The sequence below is a fragment of the Oncorhynchus clarkii genome, chromosome 23 (assembly GCF_045791955.1).
Source record: "Oncorhynchus clarkii lewisi isolate Uvic-CL-2024 chromosome 23, UVic_Ocla_1.0, whole genome shotgun sequence".
NCBI lineage: Eukaryota > Metazoa > Chordata > Actinopteri > Salmoniformes > Salmonidae > Oncorhynchus > Oncorhynchus clarkii.
The window spans coordinates 40,099,629-40,120,158 of NC_092169.1; the positions used below are offsets into that span (position 1 = coordinate 40,099,629).

A 20,530-nucleotide genomic window follows, 5' to 3' on the forward strand; every position below is an offset into this window, starting at 1 on the left:
TCAGGGAGCTAGATAATGAACACTACTCACTGCTTGACCTGTGACCTCGAACGAGCGGGAGCGTCTCTTCCGGGAGCGAGCCTCGAAGTCCTGCTCGCGGAGGGAGAGGTTTGGGTTCTTGGAGGCCGGCTGGCGATTACGTGGGCGTGTCCAGGTGCCCTGGGAGACAGGCCCCTCCCCCATGCTGCTGGATAAGTTTTCATCTGAGGTGTCGTGGCGGGGCTCAGGGCTGGGCTGCCGGCTGCGGAGCAGGGCCAGGCCCCTAGGGGGCGCCTCACTCGGAGACAGGATGCTCTTGTGCTTCTTGGGGTCCAGGGGTGAGGGAGGAGGGGGCAGTCGCAGGGCATCCACTTCCAGGGCTTTGGAGCGGCGGCGAGCAGCCTTCACTGCAATGTTGTGAACCCCTTTGAGGATCTGCTGCCTCTCTGTTGAATCAAATCAAATCAATCAAATCAAATGTATTTATAAAGCCCGTCTTACATCAGCTGATATCTCAAAGTGCTGTACAGAAACCCAGCCTAAAACCCCAAACAGTAAGCAATGTAGGTGTAGAATCAAAGGAGACTATGATATAATCTAGTACACCAACATCCTGACCTAAGTTAAGATAATAAAATGTAAATGTTATTGTCCCCAATTGTCCCTGGCTATATTCTGTAATCCATGAATTTGTGGTCCGTGCAGTTCTCCCTATCCTGTATCTCTCCTGTCTGCTGTTCCCCCTGGAGGTCTCTTACCCTTTCGTGTGAGGGGGACATCCTGGCCCGTCTCGCTGCTCTCAGGGGAGGAGTCCAGGTGACTGCTGACACTGTGGCTAAGGTGGCTGTAGTTCAGAGTTGTCTCTAGGGCCAATGGCTGCAGCTGGAGAGGACAGAAGAGAAGGGACATGTGGCATTATACTCACACTCTCATAGGGAAGTATGCAGATATGTAACCTGGTAGAAATCTAGCCCTGATATGGCTGTACCCTCCATTACTATGGTGTCTCCACAGGTGTAATGGCAGGAGCTGCATCAGGCCTAGTAGATATCCACAGTGTGGATGGTACTGTGTTCTCACCTCTCTGTTTCCCTGGCCGTTGATGTGGATGGGAGGGGTCAACACAGCAGAATGTTTCATCTGCCTGGCATGGGGACTGCCCTTAAACACATGGTTGTTGTCTCTGTGAGAGGGAGAGGGACGGAGTTAGGGAGGGAGAGAGAGAGACAGCACGAGAGGGAGAAAGATTGATAGAGAGAAAGATTGTCAGTTAAACTAATGTCCTTCCTAAAAAGGATAAGATGGAGGGTTTCTTCTTCCTAAACCAAACACCACCCTCTCACTCTTTCACTCACTCTCCCATCCCCACTCTCCCTCCCTCTCATTCTCCCTCCCTCTCCCTCTCCCTCCCTCCATCCTCTTACCCTTCAGGTTCAGGTAGGATGGGTGGCAGGGTGTGTCTGCGGGTCTTGGTCCGGCCATGCCTGGTCTCTGAGCCCATGGTGCGAACGCTCTCCTGGTCTGAGTCCACGTCCTGCACCGGGTCACGACTTCGACTGGGCAGAGTGATCTTGGGCAGGGAGCCCTCCTGTAGACAACATATGGTACAGGGAGAAGGATATGTTTATATGTCGGAATTGTGTGTCTCTGTGCTTGATCTCGATTTAAATCTCAACACGTTCTCTGTTGTCTACCTTGAGTGTGCTCCCGCTGACCTTGTCCAGGGATCTGTCCAGGTTCGTCTCATCCAGCTCTCTCATGTACACCCAATACAGCTCCTGAAGGTGGGGGGGCACCAGGAGTCTGTGGTCTGCAACAACACAAAACAGGTAAGAATACTATTCACACTACAACACCGGTTAGAAAACTATTCACACTACAACACAGGTTAGAATACTATTCACACTACAACACAGGTTAGAATACTATTCACACTACAACACCGGTTAGAAAACTATTCACACTACAACACAGGTTAGAATACTATTCACACTACAACACCGGTTAGAATACTATTCACACTACAACACAGGTTAGAATACTATTCACACTACAACACAGGTTAGAATACTATTCACACTACAACACAGGTTAGAATACTATTCACACTACAACACCGGTTAGAAAACTATTCACACTACAACACAGGTTAGAATACTATTCACACTACAACACAATACAGGTGAGTACACTATTCACACTACAACACAATACAATACAGGTTAGAATACTATTCACACTGCATGTCAGAATACTATTCACACTACAACACAGGTTAGAATACTATTCACACTACAACACAATACAGGTTAGAATACTATTCAAAATTCAACACAACACAGTTCAGAATACTATTCACACTACAACACAACACAATACAGGTTAGAATTCTATTCACACCACAATACAGGTTAGAATACGATTCACAATACAACACAACACAGGTCAGAATACTATTCACACTACATCACAGGTAAGAATACTATTCACACTACAACACAGGCTAGAATACTATTCACACTACAACACAGGTCAGAATACTATTCACACTACAACACAACACAGGTTAGAATACTATTCACACTACAACACAGGTCAGAATACTATTCACACCACAACACAGGTCCGAATACTATTCACACCACAAGTTAGAATACTACTCACAGTACAACACAACACAGGTTATACTACTATTCACACTAAAACAAAACACAATAGAGGTTAGAATACTATTCACACTACAACACAATACAGGTTAGAACACTATTCACACTACAACACAACACAGGTCGGAAAACTATTCACACTACAACACAGCTTAGAATACTATTCACACTGCAACACAACACAGGTTAGAACACTATTCACACTAAAACACAATACAGGTTAGAATACAATTCACACTACAACAACACAGGTTAGAATACTATTCACACTACAGGTTAGAATACTATTCACACTACAACGCTGGTTAGAATACTTTTCACACTACAACACAACACAATACAGGTTAGAATATGATTCACACTACAGGTTAGAATACTATTCACACTACAACGCTGGTTAGAATACTTTTCACGCTACAACACAACACAATACAGGTTAGAATATGATTCACACTACAACAACAAAGGTCAGAATACTATTCACACTACAACACAGGTCATAATACTATTCACACTACAACACAGGTCAGAATACTATTCACACTACAACACAGGTCAGAATACTATTCACGCTACAAAACAAAACAATACAGGTTAGAAAATTATTGACACTACAACACAACACAATAGAGGTTAGAATACAATTCACACTACAACACAACACAATACAGGTTACAATACGATTCACACTACAACTTAACACAGGTCAGAATACTATTCACACTACAACACAACACAGCTTAGAACACTATTCACACTACAACACAACACAATATAGGTTAGAATACGATTCACACTACAACACAACACAATACAGGTTAGAATACAAATCACACTACAACAACACAGGTTAGAATACTATTCACACTACATGTTAGAATACTATTCACACTACAGGTTAGAATACTATTCACACTACAACGCTGGTTAGAATACTTTTCACACTACAACACAATACAGGTTAAAATACGATTCACACTACAACACAACACAGGTTAGAATACGATCCACACTACAACAACACAGGTCAGAATACTATTCACACTACAACACAGGTCAGAATACTATTCACGCTACAACACAAAACAATACAGGTCAGAATACTATTCACACTACAACACAGGTCCGAATACTATTTACACTACAACACAGGACAGAATACTATTCACACTACAACACAGGTCAGAATACTATTCACACTACAACACAGGTCAGAATACTATTCACACTACAACACAGGTCAGAATACTATTCACACTACAACACAGGTTAGAATACTATTCACACTACAACACAACACGGGTCAGAATAATATTCACACTACAAAACAGGTCAGAATACTATTCACACTACAACACAACACAGGTTAGAATTCTATTCACAATGCAACACATTACAGGTTAGAATACTATTCACACCACAACACCGGTTAGAATACTATTCACACTACAACACCGGTTAGAATACTATTCACACTACAACACAACACAGGTTAGAATTCTATTCACAATACAACACAATACAGGTTAGAATACTATTCACACTACAACACCGGTTAGAATACTATTCACAATACAACACAATACAGGTCAGAATACTATTCACACTACAACACAACACAGGTTAGAATTCTATTCACAATGCAACACATTACAGGTTAGAATACTATTCACACCACAACACCGGTTAGAATACTATTCACACTACAACACCGGTTAGAATACTATTCACACTACAACACAACACAGGTTAGAATTCTATTCACAATACAACACAATACAAGTTAGAATACTATTCACACTACAACACCGGTTAGAATACTATTCACAATACAACACAATACAGGTCAGAATACTATTCACACTACAACACAGGTCAGAATACTATTCACACTACAACACAGGTCAGAATACTATTCAAACTACAACACAACACAATACAGGTTACAATACTACTCACACTACAGCATAATACAGGTTAGAATACTACTCACACTGCAACACAGGTCAGAATACTATTCACACTACAACACAGCACAATACAGGTTAGAATACTACTCACACCACAATACAGATTAGAATACTATTCACACTACAACACTGGTTAGAATACTATTCACAGTACAACACATGCTAGAATACTATTCACACTACAACACAGGTCGGCATACTATTCACGTAACAATACATGTCAGAATACTATTCACACTACAATACAGGCTAGAATACAATTCACACTACAACACAACACAGGTTAAAATTCTATTCACACCACAGGTTAGAATCCTATTCACAATACAGGTTAGAATACTATTTACATTACAAAACAACACAATACAGGTTAGAATACTATTCACACTACAACACCGGTTAGAATACTATTCACAATACAACACAATACAGGTTAGAATATGATTCACACTACAACACAGGTCAGAATACTATTCCCACTACAACACACTACAACACAGGCTAGAATAGTATTCACACTACAACACAGGTCAGACTACTATTCACACTACAACACAGGTCAGAATACTATTCACACCACACTACAACACAATACAGGTTAGAATACTACTCACACTATAACACAATACAGGTTAGAATACTACTCACACTACAATACAGGTTAGAATACTATTCACACTACAACACAGGTCAGAATACTATTCACACTACAACACAATACAGGTTAGAATACTATTCACAATACAACACACTAAAACACAGGTTAGAATACTATTCACACTACAACACAGGTTAGAATACTATTCACATTACAACACAGGTCAAAATACTATTCACACTACAACACAATACAGGTTAGAATACTATTCACACTACAACACAATACAATATAGGTTAGAATACTACAACACAATACAATCCATGTTAGAATAGTTGTCATAATACTACACTAAACATACAGTACAACACCTACATAACCAATATTGAATTATTACACGTTCAATCAAGTCTGAAGTCTATAGCTAGTGTAGTATAAAAGGAAAGCATTGTTTGGACATACCGTCAATAAACCGTCTCTGCTGCTGGATGAGCTCGTCACAGAGGTGGCGGTGCTGCTCCAAGCGCAGCACCACAAAGTTCTTCTGCCGGATCACGTTGTCTTTGAGCAGGGCGTGGGACTGCATCTCGGCATTCTCAATCTCCAGCTCGTGTACCTTACAGAGAAGGCCCAGCACCTCCCTCTGCTCTTCAGAGCTCACCCTGCAAGGGAGCAGCTCCTCCAGGCGCCTTGCACGCTCCCGCAGCTCCACGAAACAGCGCTCCAGTAAAGCCTACAGGACAGGAGGACAAACAGCAGGCAGGGCTCAATGGGAACACTCACCATAATATTTAAATATTGTATTTATTTATTTAACCTTTATTTAACTAAGCAAGTCAGTTAAGAACAAATTCTTATTTACAATGATGGCCTCATCATGCTACATGTCGGCCTATTGTACAAATGGAAACCATGTGCTTGGTACCGTTCCATTCAGTCCAATCCAGCCATGACAATGAGCCCGTCCTCCAATATCTCCTACCACCAGCCACCCCAGTACTGTACAACAAGGCTATCAATGCCTAGTTTAAGCTAGGTGGCCTAAACTGTGTGATTCTGTAGCCCCCCCCCCCCCCCCAGAGGTGAGAGCAGAGGACTACAGTAACCTACCTTCTGTTCGCGTATCTTGTTCTGTTCAGCAATGAGAGTGACCACTTTCTCTCTGGCCATGGCTACTTCCTGGGTCTCAGTGCTGTCTGGGGGAGACTCAGGGCAGTCAAAATCCTTCTCACTCTCCTCCTTACTGATGTTCTCCTTCCTCCTCTCTGCTCGCCACTTCCTGCGACAACGACTCTGCTCCTGCTCCCAACTACAGGACGAACAACAATGCACGCAATTGTGAGCAGCTGTTTAGACATTTATGTTAACTATCACAGTCATTAAACTGCTACAGCTAGAGGCTATAGGTGTAGAGGGAGTGCTATGAGATTATTGTAGGTCCCAAATGGCACCCTATTCCCTATATAGAGCCCTAAGGGCTCTGGTCATAAGTAGTGCACTGTACAGGGAACAGAGTGCCATTTGGGACAGTCATAAGACACATACTCTGCGATGGTGAGCAGGTGTTTGGAGGTGTCCATCTGGATCTCCATGTTGCTGTTGTCCAGCTCCATCAGGCTCCTCCTGATCTCCATCTGACTCCTGAAGGCCTCTAGGAGTTGCTCCCTCAGCTGGTCCATCTCTGCTTGGCTCGCCTGCGTGCTGTGGGCCTGCACCTCCGCTACATTGGTGGCAGGAGAGGAGAGTGTTAAGGTCTGTTGGAGGCACAGAAAGACAGATAGACAGACACACAGACAGACACACACAGACACTGTGAAGGAGCTATGAGAGAGGTCAAGGTAAGGTCATTACCCTGGACATGGCGGATGTCAGCTCGGTCAGAGTTGAGCTGACGTCCAGCCTGATCGGCGATCTTCTTCTTGAGCCGCTGGATCTCGCTGCGCAGGTCAGAGATGATGTTAGTGTACTGAGCGATGTGGTAGGACACGTTCAGCAGGTTCCTCTTCACCTGGAGAGAGAGAACTGTCTTATAACACTGTAACAGCATGATGTGTCACAACATGACGTGGTAGAACACATTCAGCAGGTTCCTCTTCACCTGGAGAGAGAGAACTGTCTTATAACACTGTAACAACATGACATGGAGGAACACGTTCAGCAGGTTCCTCTTCACCTGGAGAGAGAGAACTGTCTTATAACACTGTAACAACATGACATGGAGGAACACGTTCAGCAGGTTCCTCTTCACCTGGAGAGAGAGAACAGTCTTATAACACTGTAACAACATGATGTGGTAGAACACATTCAGCAGGTTCCTCTTCACCTGGAGAGAGAGAACAGTCTTATAACACTGTAACAACATGATGTGGTAGAACACATTCAGCAGGTTCCTCTTCACCTGGAGAGAGAGAACTGTCTTATAACACTGTAACAACATGATGTGGTAGAACACATTCAGCAGGTTCCTCTTCACCTGGAGAGAGAGAACTGTCTTATAACACTGTAACAACATTACATGGAGGAACACGTTCAGCAGGTTCCTCTTCACCTGGAGAGAGAGAACTGTCAGATAAACCTGTAACAACATGATGTGGTAGAACACATTCAGCAGGTTCCTCTTCACCTGGAGAGAGAGAACTGTCAGATAAACCTGTAACAACATGATGTGGTAGAACACATTCAGCAAGAAGGAACCCAGCTGACAAACTATTAAGCCTAATATTGACAGCGTCGTTATAACTGTTATGCTGCAGAGATAACGGAATCTTTTAAGTTGATCTCGGGGGTCTAGGGTGGGTTACTGTAAAGCCCTTTGATAACTGTGTTTTTGTAAAAGGGCTTTTTAAATTACATTTGATTGTTGATTGATTGATTTGAAAAATGAGGGAAATGTTTTGTTGTGTATTACTCACCCGTGTGCGGATACTTTTGGCACGGTCAGCGTAGCTCAGCGTGTTGCGAGACTCCTCGAAGGCCAGGGAGGCGGGGCTAATGTGGGCTATCATCACTGTGCGACTGTTGCCTCCCAACGAGTCCTGTCAATCAAGCACATCAGAACAGGAAGTGAATGAATGCAAGTGGAATGGAGAATAATCCTTCTGAATGATGCAAAAGGACAACAAAAAGTACTGTACTGTATTGTTTTGTGTGGTGTGGCATGATGTGGTGTGATGTGATATGGTGTGTGGTGTAGTGTGGTATGGTGTGGTATGGTGTGCTATGGTGTGGTCATTCATGATGAATGTTGTGTGGTATGGAGTGGTGTGTTGTGGTATGGTGCTAGTATAGTGTATTGTAATCATACAGCACGTCTTCGATAGGAAAGGGAAAAGGGGGAAACCTAGTCAGTTGTACAACTGAATGCATTCTTCCTCATTTAACCCAACCCCTCTGAATCAGAGAGGTGTGGGGGGCTGCCATAATCGACATCCACGTCTTCGGCGCCCGGGGAACAGTAGGTTATCTGTCTTGCTCAGGGGCAGAACAACACATTTTGACCTTGTCAGCTCGGGGATTCGATCCAACAACCTTTCGGTTACTGGCTCAACGCTCCAACCACTATGGGTACTGTACCTTCAGCAAGCGCGTCAGCTTGCTGTCCCTGTAGTTGACATATTTGTTACCATGTTTCTCACTCAGGGCGTTGATGCAGTTACCCAGAGCCAGGAGGGAGCGGTTGATGTGGGCCCCTTCTTTTAACCTCTGACCTCTGTTCTGTGTCTGGGAGAGAAAGCAGGTTTACTATCTGGTCTCATGTTTTTATTTAACCTTTATTTAACTAGGCTAGTCAGTTAAGAACAAATTCTTATTTACAATGACGGCCAACCAGTGGGTTAACTGCCTTATTCGGGGGCAGAACGACAGATTTTTTACCTTGTCAGCTCATTCAATCTAGCAACCTTTAGGCTACTGGCCCATCGCTCTAACCACAACATGCCGCCCCACATGTTCCAGAGCATACATTGTGCTGATCACCGACTGAGCAGACTGACTGGTCAACAATTAATAGAGTGGTTATTTAGGATGCAAGGTGTTTTGTAGATCAGTCAGTCTGTCTACAAAGTAGTAGACGGCCATTGTCTCGGTTTGATGAGTTACAGCCCAGGACATATACTGCCTATGTTAACCAGCAGAGGGGGCTCTAACCCTCCTTTTCTTTCCTCTGTCTGCAGTTACATTGGAAGAGTTGCAAGTAAAACATCACGCAGATTTTTTATAACCGCTTATGAGTTACTATGAACGCTGTCAATGTCATAACACATCATACATGTATTATAATGCATTATAAGGGATGTTATTACATAGGTACTTTATAGAAAGTGTTACCCGCCTTGGACCAAAACACATCTCACTGACAGAAAACATCCCAGAGGTAGTGGAACCCCCTCTGTTCTCCTATATCTTAAGAGACCGGTGGCCTATAGGCTATGATATACATCCATAGAAGAGCCTAGCTGGTTAAACGTTCTAAAAGTTTCCATGGTAAATATGTGTTCTCTCCATTCAGGCATGATTGCATGTTTTGTCATGGTAGCGTACCAAATGGCACCGTATTCCCTGTATAGTACACTACTTTTGACCAGAGCCCTATGGGAAATTGGGTGGTATTTGGGACACATACCATTGTGTTTATGAGGTCTGGCTGTTTTAATATGGACGCTAATCTAACAACATTCATCAAATCTAACTACCTGTAGCTCAGGCCCTGAAGCAAGGATATGCATATTCTTGATACCACTTGAAAGGAAACACTTGGACATTTGTGGAAATGTGAAAGGAATGTAGGAAAATATAACACATTAGATCTAGTAAAAGATAATACAAAGAAAAAAACAACCGATTCTTTTTTGTTTGTACCATCATCTTTGAAATGCAAGAGAATGGCCATAATGTGTAATTCCAGCCCAGGTGCAATTTAGATTTTGGCCACTAGATGGCAATAGTGTATGTGCAAAGTTCCCCACTGATCCAATGAACCATTATATTTCTGTTCAAAATTTTGTATCAAGACTGCCCAAATGCGCCTGATTTGTTTATTAATAACTTTTCAAGTTCAAAACTCAAACAATAGCATGGTATTATTTCACTGTAATAGCTACTGTAAATTGGACAGTGCAGTTAGATTAACAAGAATTTAAGATTTCTGACCATATCAGATATGTCTATGTCCTGAGAATGTTTTTTGTTACTTACAACCTCATGCTAATCGCATTAGCCTACGTTAGCTCAACAGGGAACCACTGCAACGAATATGAGAAGAAAACACCTATTATGAAGCCTTCAGAGTTCACAGGAGAAATTCTAAGTATACCAAATGTGAAAAGACTGGCAACGTTTTTTTATTTAACTAGGCAAGTCAGTTAAGAACAAATTCTTATTTTCAATGACGGCCTCGGAACAGTGGGTTAACTGCCTTGTTCAGGGGCAGAACGACAGATTTTGTACCTTGTCAGCTCGGGGATTCAATCTTGCAACCTTTCGGTTACTAGTCCCTCTAACCGCTAGGCTACGCTGCCGCCCCAATGTTGGATAACTTTAGTACAGGCCCTATGATCCTCCAGGAACCAAGAGGATAACTTTAGTACAGGCCCTATGTTCCTCCAGGAACCAAGAGGATAACTTTAGTACAGGCCCTATGTTCCTCCAGGAATCAAGAGGATAACTTTAGTCCAGGAACCAAGAGGATAACTTTAGTACAGGCCCTATGATCCTCCAGGAACCAAGAGGATAACTTTAGTACAGGCCCTATGATCCTCCAGGAACCAAGAGGATAACTTTAGTACAGGCCCTATGTTCCTCCAGGAACCAAGAGGATAACTTTAGTACAGGCCCTATGATCCTCCAGGAACCAAGAGGATAACTTTAGTACAGGCCCTATGATCCTCCAGGAACCAAGAGGATAACTTTAGTACAGGCCCTATGATCCTCCAGGAACCAAGAGGATAACTTTAGTACAGGCCCTATGTTCCTCCAGGAACCAAGAGCATTAAGTGTAAGGTTTATAGTAAATGTGTCATATACTGTGTCACAAACATCCCAAACTAGTTCACAAAAGACATTAGCTGCATCCCAAATGGAATCCTATTTCCTATATAGAGCATTACTTTTTGACCCATATATCAAAAGTAGTGCACTATAGGGAATAGGGTGCCATTTGGGATGCAGACATTCTGTTGCCAGTATTGGCGTCACTCCAACTGTAATCTGTTCAACAAAAGTAACCAGCACCATAAAACTGTGCTATAGATGTCACGGTAAAGTTACAGCACCATCCCTCAGAGAGAGAGAGACACGGCTTAATGTGAGCTCTCACATTTTCAACATGTTTTCTTTTTACAAAAGGATAGATTTGGAGTTAGATAAACTTGGATTTTTCGGCAGGTACATATGCAGGATGCTACACTCCACAGCATGGCCTTCGCTCCAGATCAAAACTACAAACCTAGAACCTAATTTTGACCAAAATTAACCGGAGAGATTACTGCTTCCAAGGTTTTATTTTTCCAAGCTAAACGGAGGGTGTTCTAACCAACAAACAGCAGAGACCTGAGGACACCATTCCAACCTGGAACTGAGTCAGAAACAAATTAAATTAACGGTGTGAAATAAAAGGCCTTTGGGCCCAACAAGTGTCAGGAGTCTTTGAAGCATCATCTGAAGCTCCTCCTGCTGTTCAAAGACCATTCCCTGGCATTTTATACAAGAAATCTGCCTCCAGAAATAAAAGCTTCTCCCAAGTGGCTGTGACACCTACTCCTGTTACCTGCTGCACTGCTGCTAGGATTTCACCTGGCGATCTGTTCACCGTCTGCCCTGGCTTGTCTCCCCCTGTCTGGTACAGGTACCTCCACCACACTCACCCCTCTCTCCCTGGCCTGTCTCCCCCTGTCTGGTACAGGTACCTCCACCACATTCACCCTTCTCTCCCTGGTCTGTCTCCCCCTGTCTGGTACAGGTACCTCCACCACATTCACCCCTCTCTCCCTGGTCTGCCTCCTCCTGTCTGGTACAGGTTCCTCCACCACATTCACCCCTCTCTCCCGAGCTTTCGCTCACCTCCAGCACACACGCACTGTTGGGGCGAGTGAATCTGAACTTACAATGGCTAGCCCCAAGTCGTTATATATTTTAAAAATGTTCTTGTGCATTTTGCTATTTTCCTCATGACTCCTGCATACTTTGTTGACTACAAACTTTCTTTCCCAACCGTGGGACAGACTGTTTGTTCCCACACTCGGGACTCTGACTCAATTGGTTACACAGACTTTTGGCCTCCCATTCTATACTAAACACCTCTCGCCGGCTTTATATTCATGTTACCTGATGAAATTGCTGTACAATATGATCTTGTTGCACTCTGATGTACTGCACCTGCCCGCCCGTCCAGCATCACTATTCTGGACGGTTCTGACTTAGAATATGTGGACAACTACAAATACCTAGGTGTCTGGTTAGACTGTAAACTCTCCTTCCAGACTCACATCAAACATCTCCAATCCAAAGTTAAATCTATAAATCGGCTTCCTATTTTACAACAAAGCATCCTTCACTCATGCTGCCAAAACATACCCTTGTAAAACTGACCATCCTACCGATCCTCGATTTCGGCGATGTCATTTACAAAATAGCCTCCAATACCCTACTCAATAAATTGGATGCAGTCTATCACAGTGCCAACCGTTTTGTCACCAAAGCCCCATATACTACCCACCACTGCGACCTGTATGCTCTCGTTGGCTGGCCCTCGCTTCATTCTCGTCGCTAAACCCACTGGCTCCAGGTCATCTACAAGACCCTGCTAGGTAAAGTCCCCCCTTATCTCAGCTCGCTGGTCATCATAGCAGCACCCACCTGTAGCACGCGCTCCAGCAGGTATATCTCTCTGGTCACCCCCAAAACCAATTGTTCCTTTGGCCGCCTCTCCTTCCAGTTCTCTGCTGCCAATGACTGGAACGAACTATACAAATCCCTGAAACTGGAAACACTTACCTCCCTCACTAGCTTTAAGCACCAGCTCACATATTACTGCACCTGTACATAGCCCATCTATAATTTAGCCCAAACAACTCCCTCTTCCCCTACTGTATTTATTTATTTAGCTCCTTTGCACCCCATTATTTCTATCTCTACTTTGCACATTCTTCCACTGCAAATCTACCATTCCGGTGTTTTACTTGCTATATTATATTACCTTCGCCACCATGGCATTTTTTGCCTTTACCTCCCTTATCTCACCTCATTTGCTCACATTGTACATAGACTTATTGTTATACTGTATTATTGACTGTATGTTTGTTTTACTCCATGTGTAACTCTGTGTTGTTGCATGTGTCGAACTGCTTTGCTTTATCTTGGCCAGGTCGCAATTGTAAATGAGAACTTGTTCTCAACTTGCCTACCTGGTTAAATAAAGGTGAAATAAATCAAATAAAAAATCTGCTTCACTGATTTCTGCTCTCGTAAAAGCCTGGGTTCTGCACGTTAACAATAGAAACTTATCACCTAAAATGGATCAATTGAAAGTGTGGGTTCACAGCTCCAAAACATATGTGTTGTTCATTACTGAGACGTGGTTAAGGAAGAGTGTTTTGAATACTGATGTTCACCTTTCTGATTATAACCTTTTTCGGCAAGACAGATCTTCCAAAGGTGGTGGATTGGCAACCTTTACCAAGGATCACCTTCAGTGCTCGGTTGTCTCCACCAAGTCTGTCCCCAAACAATTTGATTTGCTGGTTTTAAACATTAAACTTTCAAATAAGTCATTGTTGACTGTTGCTGGGTGCTATTGTCCTCCATCAGCACAGGCCTGTACCCTACCTGCCCTAAGCTCTCTCCTGGCCCCTTACACTAAGTTTGAATTTGTCCTGCTAGGTGACCTAAACTGGGACATGCTTAAACCACCTGACCAAGTCCTAAAGCAACGGGACTCCCTAAAACTTTCTCAGATTATCACCAATCCCACAAGGTATGACTCCAAACACCCAGAAAAGGCTACTCTCCTCAATGTTATCTTCACAAATAATCCTGATAGGTATGAGTCTAGTGTTTTCTGTAATGATCTTAGTGATCACTGTTTTACATTCTGTGTTCGTAGTGGCTGCCTAGTGAAACGACCTGTCCTGATTTCACATAGACGCTTGCTAAAAAAAACTTGAATTAGCAAGCCTTCCTTCATGAACTGGCCTCTGTAAAATGGTATAGAATCAGTTCGATCCCCTCTGTCAAAGACTTTTGGATCGTCTTTTTTGATATTTCAGTGGTGTTAACTTCTTATGGGCAGGTGAGACGGTAGCGCCTTATCTGATGAGAGTGTCCCGCAAACAAAACCATGAAAAACATATTTCAACCAGGCAGGTGCGACACGAAAGTCAGAAATAGCGATATAATAAATTACTTACCTTTGATGATCTTCTTCTGTTGGCACTCCAAAAGGTCCCAGTTACATCAATGGTAATTTTGTTCGATAATGTGCTTCTATATATCATAAAAACTCAGTTTAGCTGGCGAGCTTCGGTCAATAATCCACCCAGTTTCCCTCCATCAAAATGAATCCCAAACGTTACTAGTAAACTTTTCCAAAAAAGTCAAACAACGTTTATAATCAAACCTTAGGTACCCTTATACGCAAAGAAACAATCACATTTAAGACAGAGAATTGTTGTTGACATCTAGTGGAAGCCCTAGGAACTGCAATCTGGGAGGACCTTGCCTTATAATAGAAGTAACAGCCATTGAAAATAGTGGTAGGCTGAATTGTTTTTTTTTTGGGGGGGGTGGGGGTTGTCCTTGGGGTTTCGCCTGCCATATCAGTTCTGACATTATCTTAACAGTTTTAGAAGCTTTATAGTGTTTTCTATCCCAATCGACCAAATATATGCATATCCTAGCTTCTGGGCCTAATAGGCAGTTTACTTTGGGCATGCTTTTCATCCGGATGTGTAAATACTGCCCCCTACCCAAGAGAGATTAACAAACACGCCCCCATGAAGAAAATGATCATAAAAAAAGTTTCAACCCCTGGTTAGACCATGATCTTGCAGAGTTACTCCACCTCAAGAATTGCATTTGGAGAAAGGCTCGGCACACACATACTCAAGCTGACTGGCTATCGTACAGGTAAATGAGAAATAAGTGCACTCAGGCTATCCGGATGGCCAAAGTTAGTTACTTTAAGGAGCAGTTCTAACCCCAAGAAGTTCAAGAAAACGGTTAAAGACCTGGAGAATAAACCCTCCTCCTCACAGCTGCCCATGTCCCTTAATGTTGATGATGTGGTTATAACTGACAAGAAGCACATGGCTGAGATCTTTAATCACCACTTCATTAAGTCAGGATTCCTATTTGACTCAGCCATGCCTCTTTGCCCGTCCAACATTTCCTCATCTCCCACCCCTTCCAAAGCGACTATCCCTGATGCTTCTCCCTCTTTTTCCCTGTAGGCAGTGACTGAATCCGAGGTGCTAAATGAGCTCCTTAAACTTGACCCCAAAAAACCATCTGGGTCAGATGGTTTAGAGCCGTTCTTCTTTAAGGCTGCTGCCCCTATCGTCGCCAAGCCTATCTCTCCTTTCTGGGCAGGTTCTTATTGCTTGGAAGGAAGCCACAATTTTTCCTTTATTTAACCTCTTTCAGCTAGGTGGCACTATTTTTATGTTTGGAAAAATAACGTTCCCAAAGTAAATGGCCTATTTCTCAGGCCCATATGCTAGAATATGCATATAATTGACAGATTATGTTAGAAAACACTATAAAGTTTCCAAAACTGTCAAAATATTGTCTGTGAGTATAATAGAACTGATATTGCAAGTGAAAACCTGAGGAAAATCAAACCAGGAAGTGTCTTCTATTTTGAAATCTCCATGTTCTATAGCCTGCCATCGCTCCATTTAAAGGGATACCAACCAGATTCCTTTTCCTATCGCTTCCTCAAGGTGTCAACAGTCTTTAGACATAGTTTCAGGCTTTTATTTAGAAAAATTTGCGAGAAAGATAACATCGCGTCAGGTGTTCGCATGAGTTTTGCTTGCGCAACAGAGCTTGGGCAGCCATTGTCTCTCCCTCTCCTTTACATAGTTGAATGTGCTTACAACAAAATCACACAAAGATGATCAATGGAAATCAAATGTATCAACCCATGGAGGTCTGGATTTGGAGTCACACTCATAATTAAAGTGGAAAACCACACTACAGGCTGATCCAACTTTGATGTAATGTCCTTAAAACATGTCAAAATGAGGCTCAGTAGTGTGTGTGGCCTTCACGTGCCTGTATGACCTGGACTAAAGCATCCAACTCCTGGACAGTCTGTGGTGCATCGTGGCGTTAGTGGATGGAGCTTTTCTGATTTTCGCGACCAAGCTACTTTGATGCTGCATAATGTTTTGTCTAGTGATCGATAAACTTACACAAACGCTTGGATTGCTTTCGATGTAAAGCATATTTTTAAAATCTGACAAGACAGGTGGATTAACAAAGAGCTAAGCTGTGTTTTGCTATATTGCACTTGTGATTTCATGAATATAAATATTTTTAGTAATATTATTTGAATGCGGCGCTCTGCAATTCAGCGGTTGTTGATGACAATTATCCCGCTAACAGGAAGAAGTTAAAAGGGGAGATAAAGCTGATACTAACTGTTATAGGCCTATTTCTATTTTGCCCTGTTTATCAAAAGTGTTGGAAAACCTTGTCAATAATCAACTTACTGGCTTTCTTGATGTCTATAGTATTCTCTCTGGTATGCAATCTGGTTTCCGCTCAGGTTATGGATGTGCCACTGCAACCTTAAAGGTCCTCAATGATGTCACAATTGCCCTTGATTCTAAGCAATATTGTGCTGCTATTTTTATTGACTTGGCCAAAGCTTTTGATACGGTAGACCATTCTATTCTTGTGGGCCGGCTAAGGAGTATTGGAGTCTCTGAGGGGTCTTTAGCCTGGTTTGCTAACTACCTCTCTCAAAGTGTGCAGTGTATAAAGTCAGAAAATCTGCTGTCTCAGCCACTGCCTGTCACCAAGGGAGTACCCCAAGGCTCGATCCTAGGCCCCACTCTCTTCTCAATGAATGTCAAGAACATAGCTCAGGCAGTAGGAAGCTCTCTCATTAATTTATATGCAGATGATACAGTCTTATACTCAGCTGGCCCCTCCCCGGATTTAGTCCTAAATGCTCTACAACAAATATTTCTTAGTGTCCAACAAGCTTTCTCTAACCTCAACCTTGTCCTGAACACCTCCAAAACAAAGTTCTTGTGGTTTTAAAGAAGAATGCCCCTCTTCCCACAGATGTTATTTCAACCTCTGAGGGTTTAGAGCTTGAGGTAGTCACCTCATTCAAGTACTTGGGAGTATGGCTAGATGGTGCACTGTCCTTCTCTCAGCACATATCAAAGCTGCAAGCTAAAGTTAAATCTAGACTTGGTTTCCTCTATCGTAATCACTTCCTCTTTTACCCCAGCTGCCAAACTAACCCTGATTCAGATGACAATCTTACCCCTGCTAGATTACGGAGACATCATTTAAGGTAAGGGTGCTCTCGAGCGGCTAGACGTTCTTTACCATTCAGACATAAGATTTGCCACCATCACTCATTCATATATTTTTTTATGTATATATTCTTATTCATTCCTTTACATTTGTGTGTATAAGGTAGTTGTTGGGAAATTGTTAGGTTAGATTACTCGTTGGACATTACTGCATTGTCAGAAATAGAAGCACAAGCAATTCACTCCACTCGCATTAACATCTGCAAACCATGTGTATGTGACAAATACAATTTGTTTTGATTTGACCATGTTTTGTGCTGATATCATGTTGTTGTTATGTTGTGTTGCTACAATGCTGTGTTGTCATTAGAGGTCGACTGATTAATCGGAATGGCCAATTAATTAGGGCCGATTTTAAGTTTTCATAACAAACGGAAATCGGTATATTTGGACACCGATTTTAAAATATTTTTTAACACCTTTATTTACTGGGCAAGTCAGTTAAGAACATATTATTATTTTACATGACGGACTAGGAACAGTGGGTTAACTGCCTTGTTCAGGGGCAGAAGGACAGATTTTTACCTTGTCAGCTCGGGGATTCAATCTTGCAACCTTACAGATAATTAGTCCAACGCTCTGACCACCTGCCTTTCATTGCACTCCACGAGGAGCCTGCCTGTTACGCAAATACAGTAAGAAGCCAAGGTAAGTTGCTAGCATTAAACTTATCTTATAAAAAACAATCAATCAATCAATCATAATCACTAGTTAACTACAAATGGTTGATGATATTCCTAGTTTATCTAGCGTGTCCTGCGTTGCATATAATCGATAAGATGCGCATTCGTGAAAAAGAACTGTCGTTGCTCCAACATGTACCTAACCATAAACACCAATGCCTTTCTTAAAATCCATACACAGAAGTATATATTTTTAAACCTGCATATTTAGCTCAAAGAAATCCAGGTTAGCAGGTAATATTAACCAGGCGAAATTGTGTCACTTCTCTTGCGTTCATTGCACGCAGAGTCAGGGTATATGCAACAGTTTGGGCAGCTTTGGCTCGTTGCGAACTAATTTGCCAGAATTTTACGTAATTATGACATAACATTGAAGGTTGTACACTGTAACAGGAATATTTAGACGTATGGATGCCACCCGTTAGATAAAATACGTAATGGTTCCATATTTCACTGAAAGAATAAACGTTTTGTTTTTGAAATTATAGGTTCCAGATTCGACCATATTAATGACCATATTAATTTCAGTGAAATATGGAACCGTTACGTGTGGCATCCATACGTCTAAATATTCCTGTTACATTGTACAACCTATTTCTGTGTGTTATTATGTTATAATTAAGTCTATGTGTCACGCCCTGACCTTAGTATTCTTTGTTTTCTTTATTATTTTGGTTAGGTCAGGGTGTGACATGGGTGATATGTGTGTTTTTGTCTTATTCTAGGGTGTTTGTACTGTCTAGGGGTTTTTGTAGATTTATGGGGTTGTTTTCATCTAGGTGTTTATGTTGGTCTATGGTTGCCTAGATTGGTTCTCAATTAGAGGCAGGTGTTTATCGTTGTCTCTGATTGGGAACCATATTTAGGCAGCCATCTTCTTTGGGTATTTTGTGGGTTATTGTCTATGTTATGTTGCACATTGTTTATATAGCGGTCACGTTCATCTTATCGTTTTGTTGTTTTGTTTAAGTGTTCTTCCTGTTCTTCCTGGAATAAAGAAGAATGTATTCTAACCACGCTGCGCTTTAGTCCCCTCCATATGACGATCGTGACAGAATAACCCACCAACAATGGACCAAGCAGCGTGGTAACGGACAGCAGCAGCAATCAAAGGACTTCTGGACTTGGGAGGAGATTCTGGACGGCAAAGGACCCTGGGCACAGCCAGGGGAATATCGCCGTCCAAAAGCAGAGCTGGAGGCAGCGAAAGCAGAGAGGCTCCGGTATGAGGAGGCAGCACGGCGGCGTGGCTGGAAGCCCGAGTGGCAGCCCCAAAAATGTATTGGGGGAGGGCACAAGGGGAGTGTGGCGAATTCAGGTAGGAGACCTGCGCCAGCTCCACGTGCTTACCGTGGAGAGAGAGGGCGTCATACCGGGCAGGCACCGTGTTATGCGGTGGAGCGCACGGTGTCCTCGGTGCTTGTGCATAGCCCGGTGCGGTACATTCCAGCTCCTCGTATCGGCCGGGCTAGAGAGGGCATTGAGCCAGGTGCCATGAAGCCGGCTCTACGCATCTGGTCTCCAGTGCCTCTCCTCGGGCCGGCATACATGGCACCAGCCTTACGCATGGTTTCCCCGGTTCGCCTGCACAGCCCAGTGCGGGCTATTCCACCTCGCCGCACTGGCCTGGCTACAGGGAGAATTCAACCAGGTAAGGTTGGGCAGGCTCGGTGCTCCAGATCTCCAGTGCGCCTTCTCGGTCCGGTCTATCCGGTGCCATCTCCACGCTTCAGCCCTCCGGTGGCAGCCCCCCGCACCGGTCTTCCTGTGCGTCGCCAGAGCCCAGTTCTCCCTGTTCCTCCTCCCCGCACTCGCCCTGAGGTGCATGTCCTCGGCCCAGTACCACCAGTGCCGGCACCACGTACCAGGCCTACAGTGAGCCTCGTCTGTCCTGAGCTGCTCGTCTCTCGTCTGTCCTGAGCCGCCAGAGTCTCCCGTCTGTCCTGAGCCGCTAGAGTCTCCCGTCTGTCCTGAGCTGCTAGAGTCTCCCGTCTGTCCTGAGCTGCTAGAGTCTCCAGTCTGTCCTGAGCTGCTAGAGCCGCCAGTCTGTCCTGAGCCGTCATAGCCGCCAGTCTGTCCTGAGCCG

General features: G+C 43.3%; 1 protein-coding gene across 1 annotated transcript in view; it reads right to left on the reverse strand.

The window, feature by feature from the left end:
• The window catches only part of LOC139381609 (kinesin-like protein KIF19), a 76,904-nt gene that overhangs the window by 1,479 nt on the left and 54,895 nt on the right, over positions 1-20,530 (reverse strand). Inside the window, exons 7-17 of the mRNA XM_071125262.1 lie at positions 8,787-8,933; positions 8,126-8,248; positions 7,065-7,221; positions 6,759-6,933; positions 6,324-6,522; positions 5,676-5,946; positions 1,674-1,789; positions 1,404-1,567; positions 1,060-1,162; positions 738-861; positions 31-425 (exon numbers count right to left, since the gene is read on the reverse strand). Coding sequence (XP_070981363.1) covers positions 31-425; positions 738-861; positions 1,060-1,162; positions 1,404-1,567; positions 1,674-1,789; positions 5,676-5,946; positions 6,324-6,522; positions 6,759-6,933; positions 7,065-7,221; positions 8,126-8,248; positions 8,787-8,933 — 1,974 coding nt within the window. The remainder of the gene's footprint in view (positions 1-30; positions 426-737; positions 862-1,059; positions 1,163-1,403; positions 1,568-1,673; positions 1,790-5,675; positions 5,947-6,323; positions 6,523-6,758; positions 6,934-7,064; positions 7,222-8,125; positions 8,249-8,786; positions 8,934-20,530) is intronic.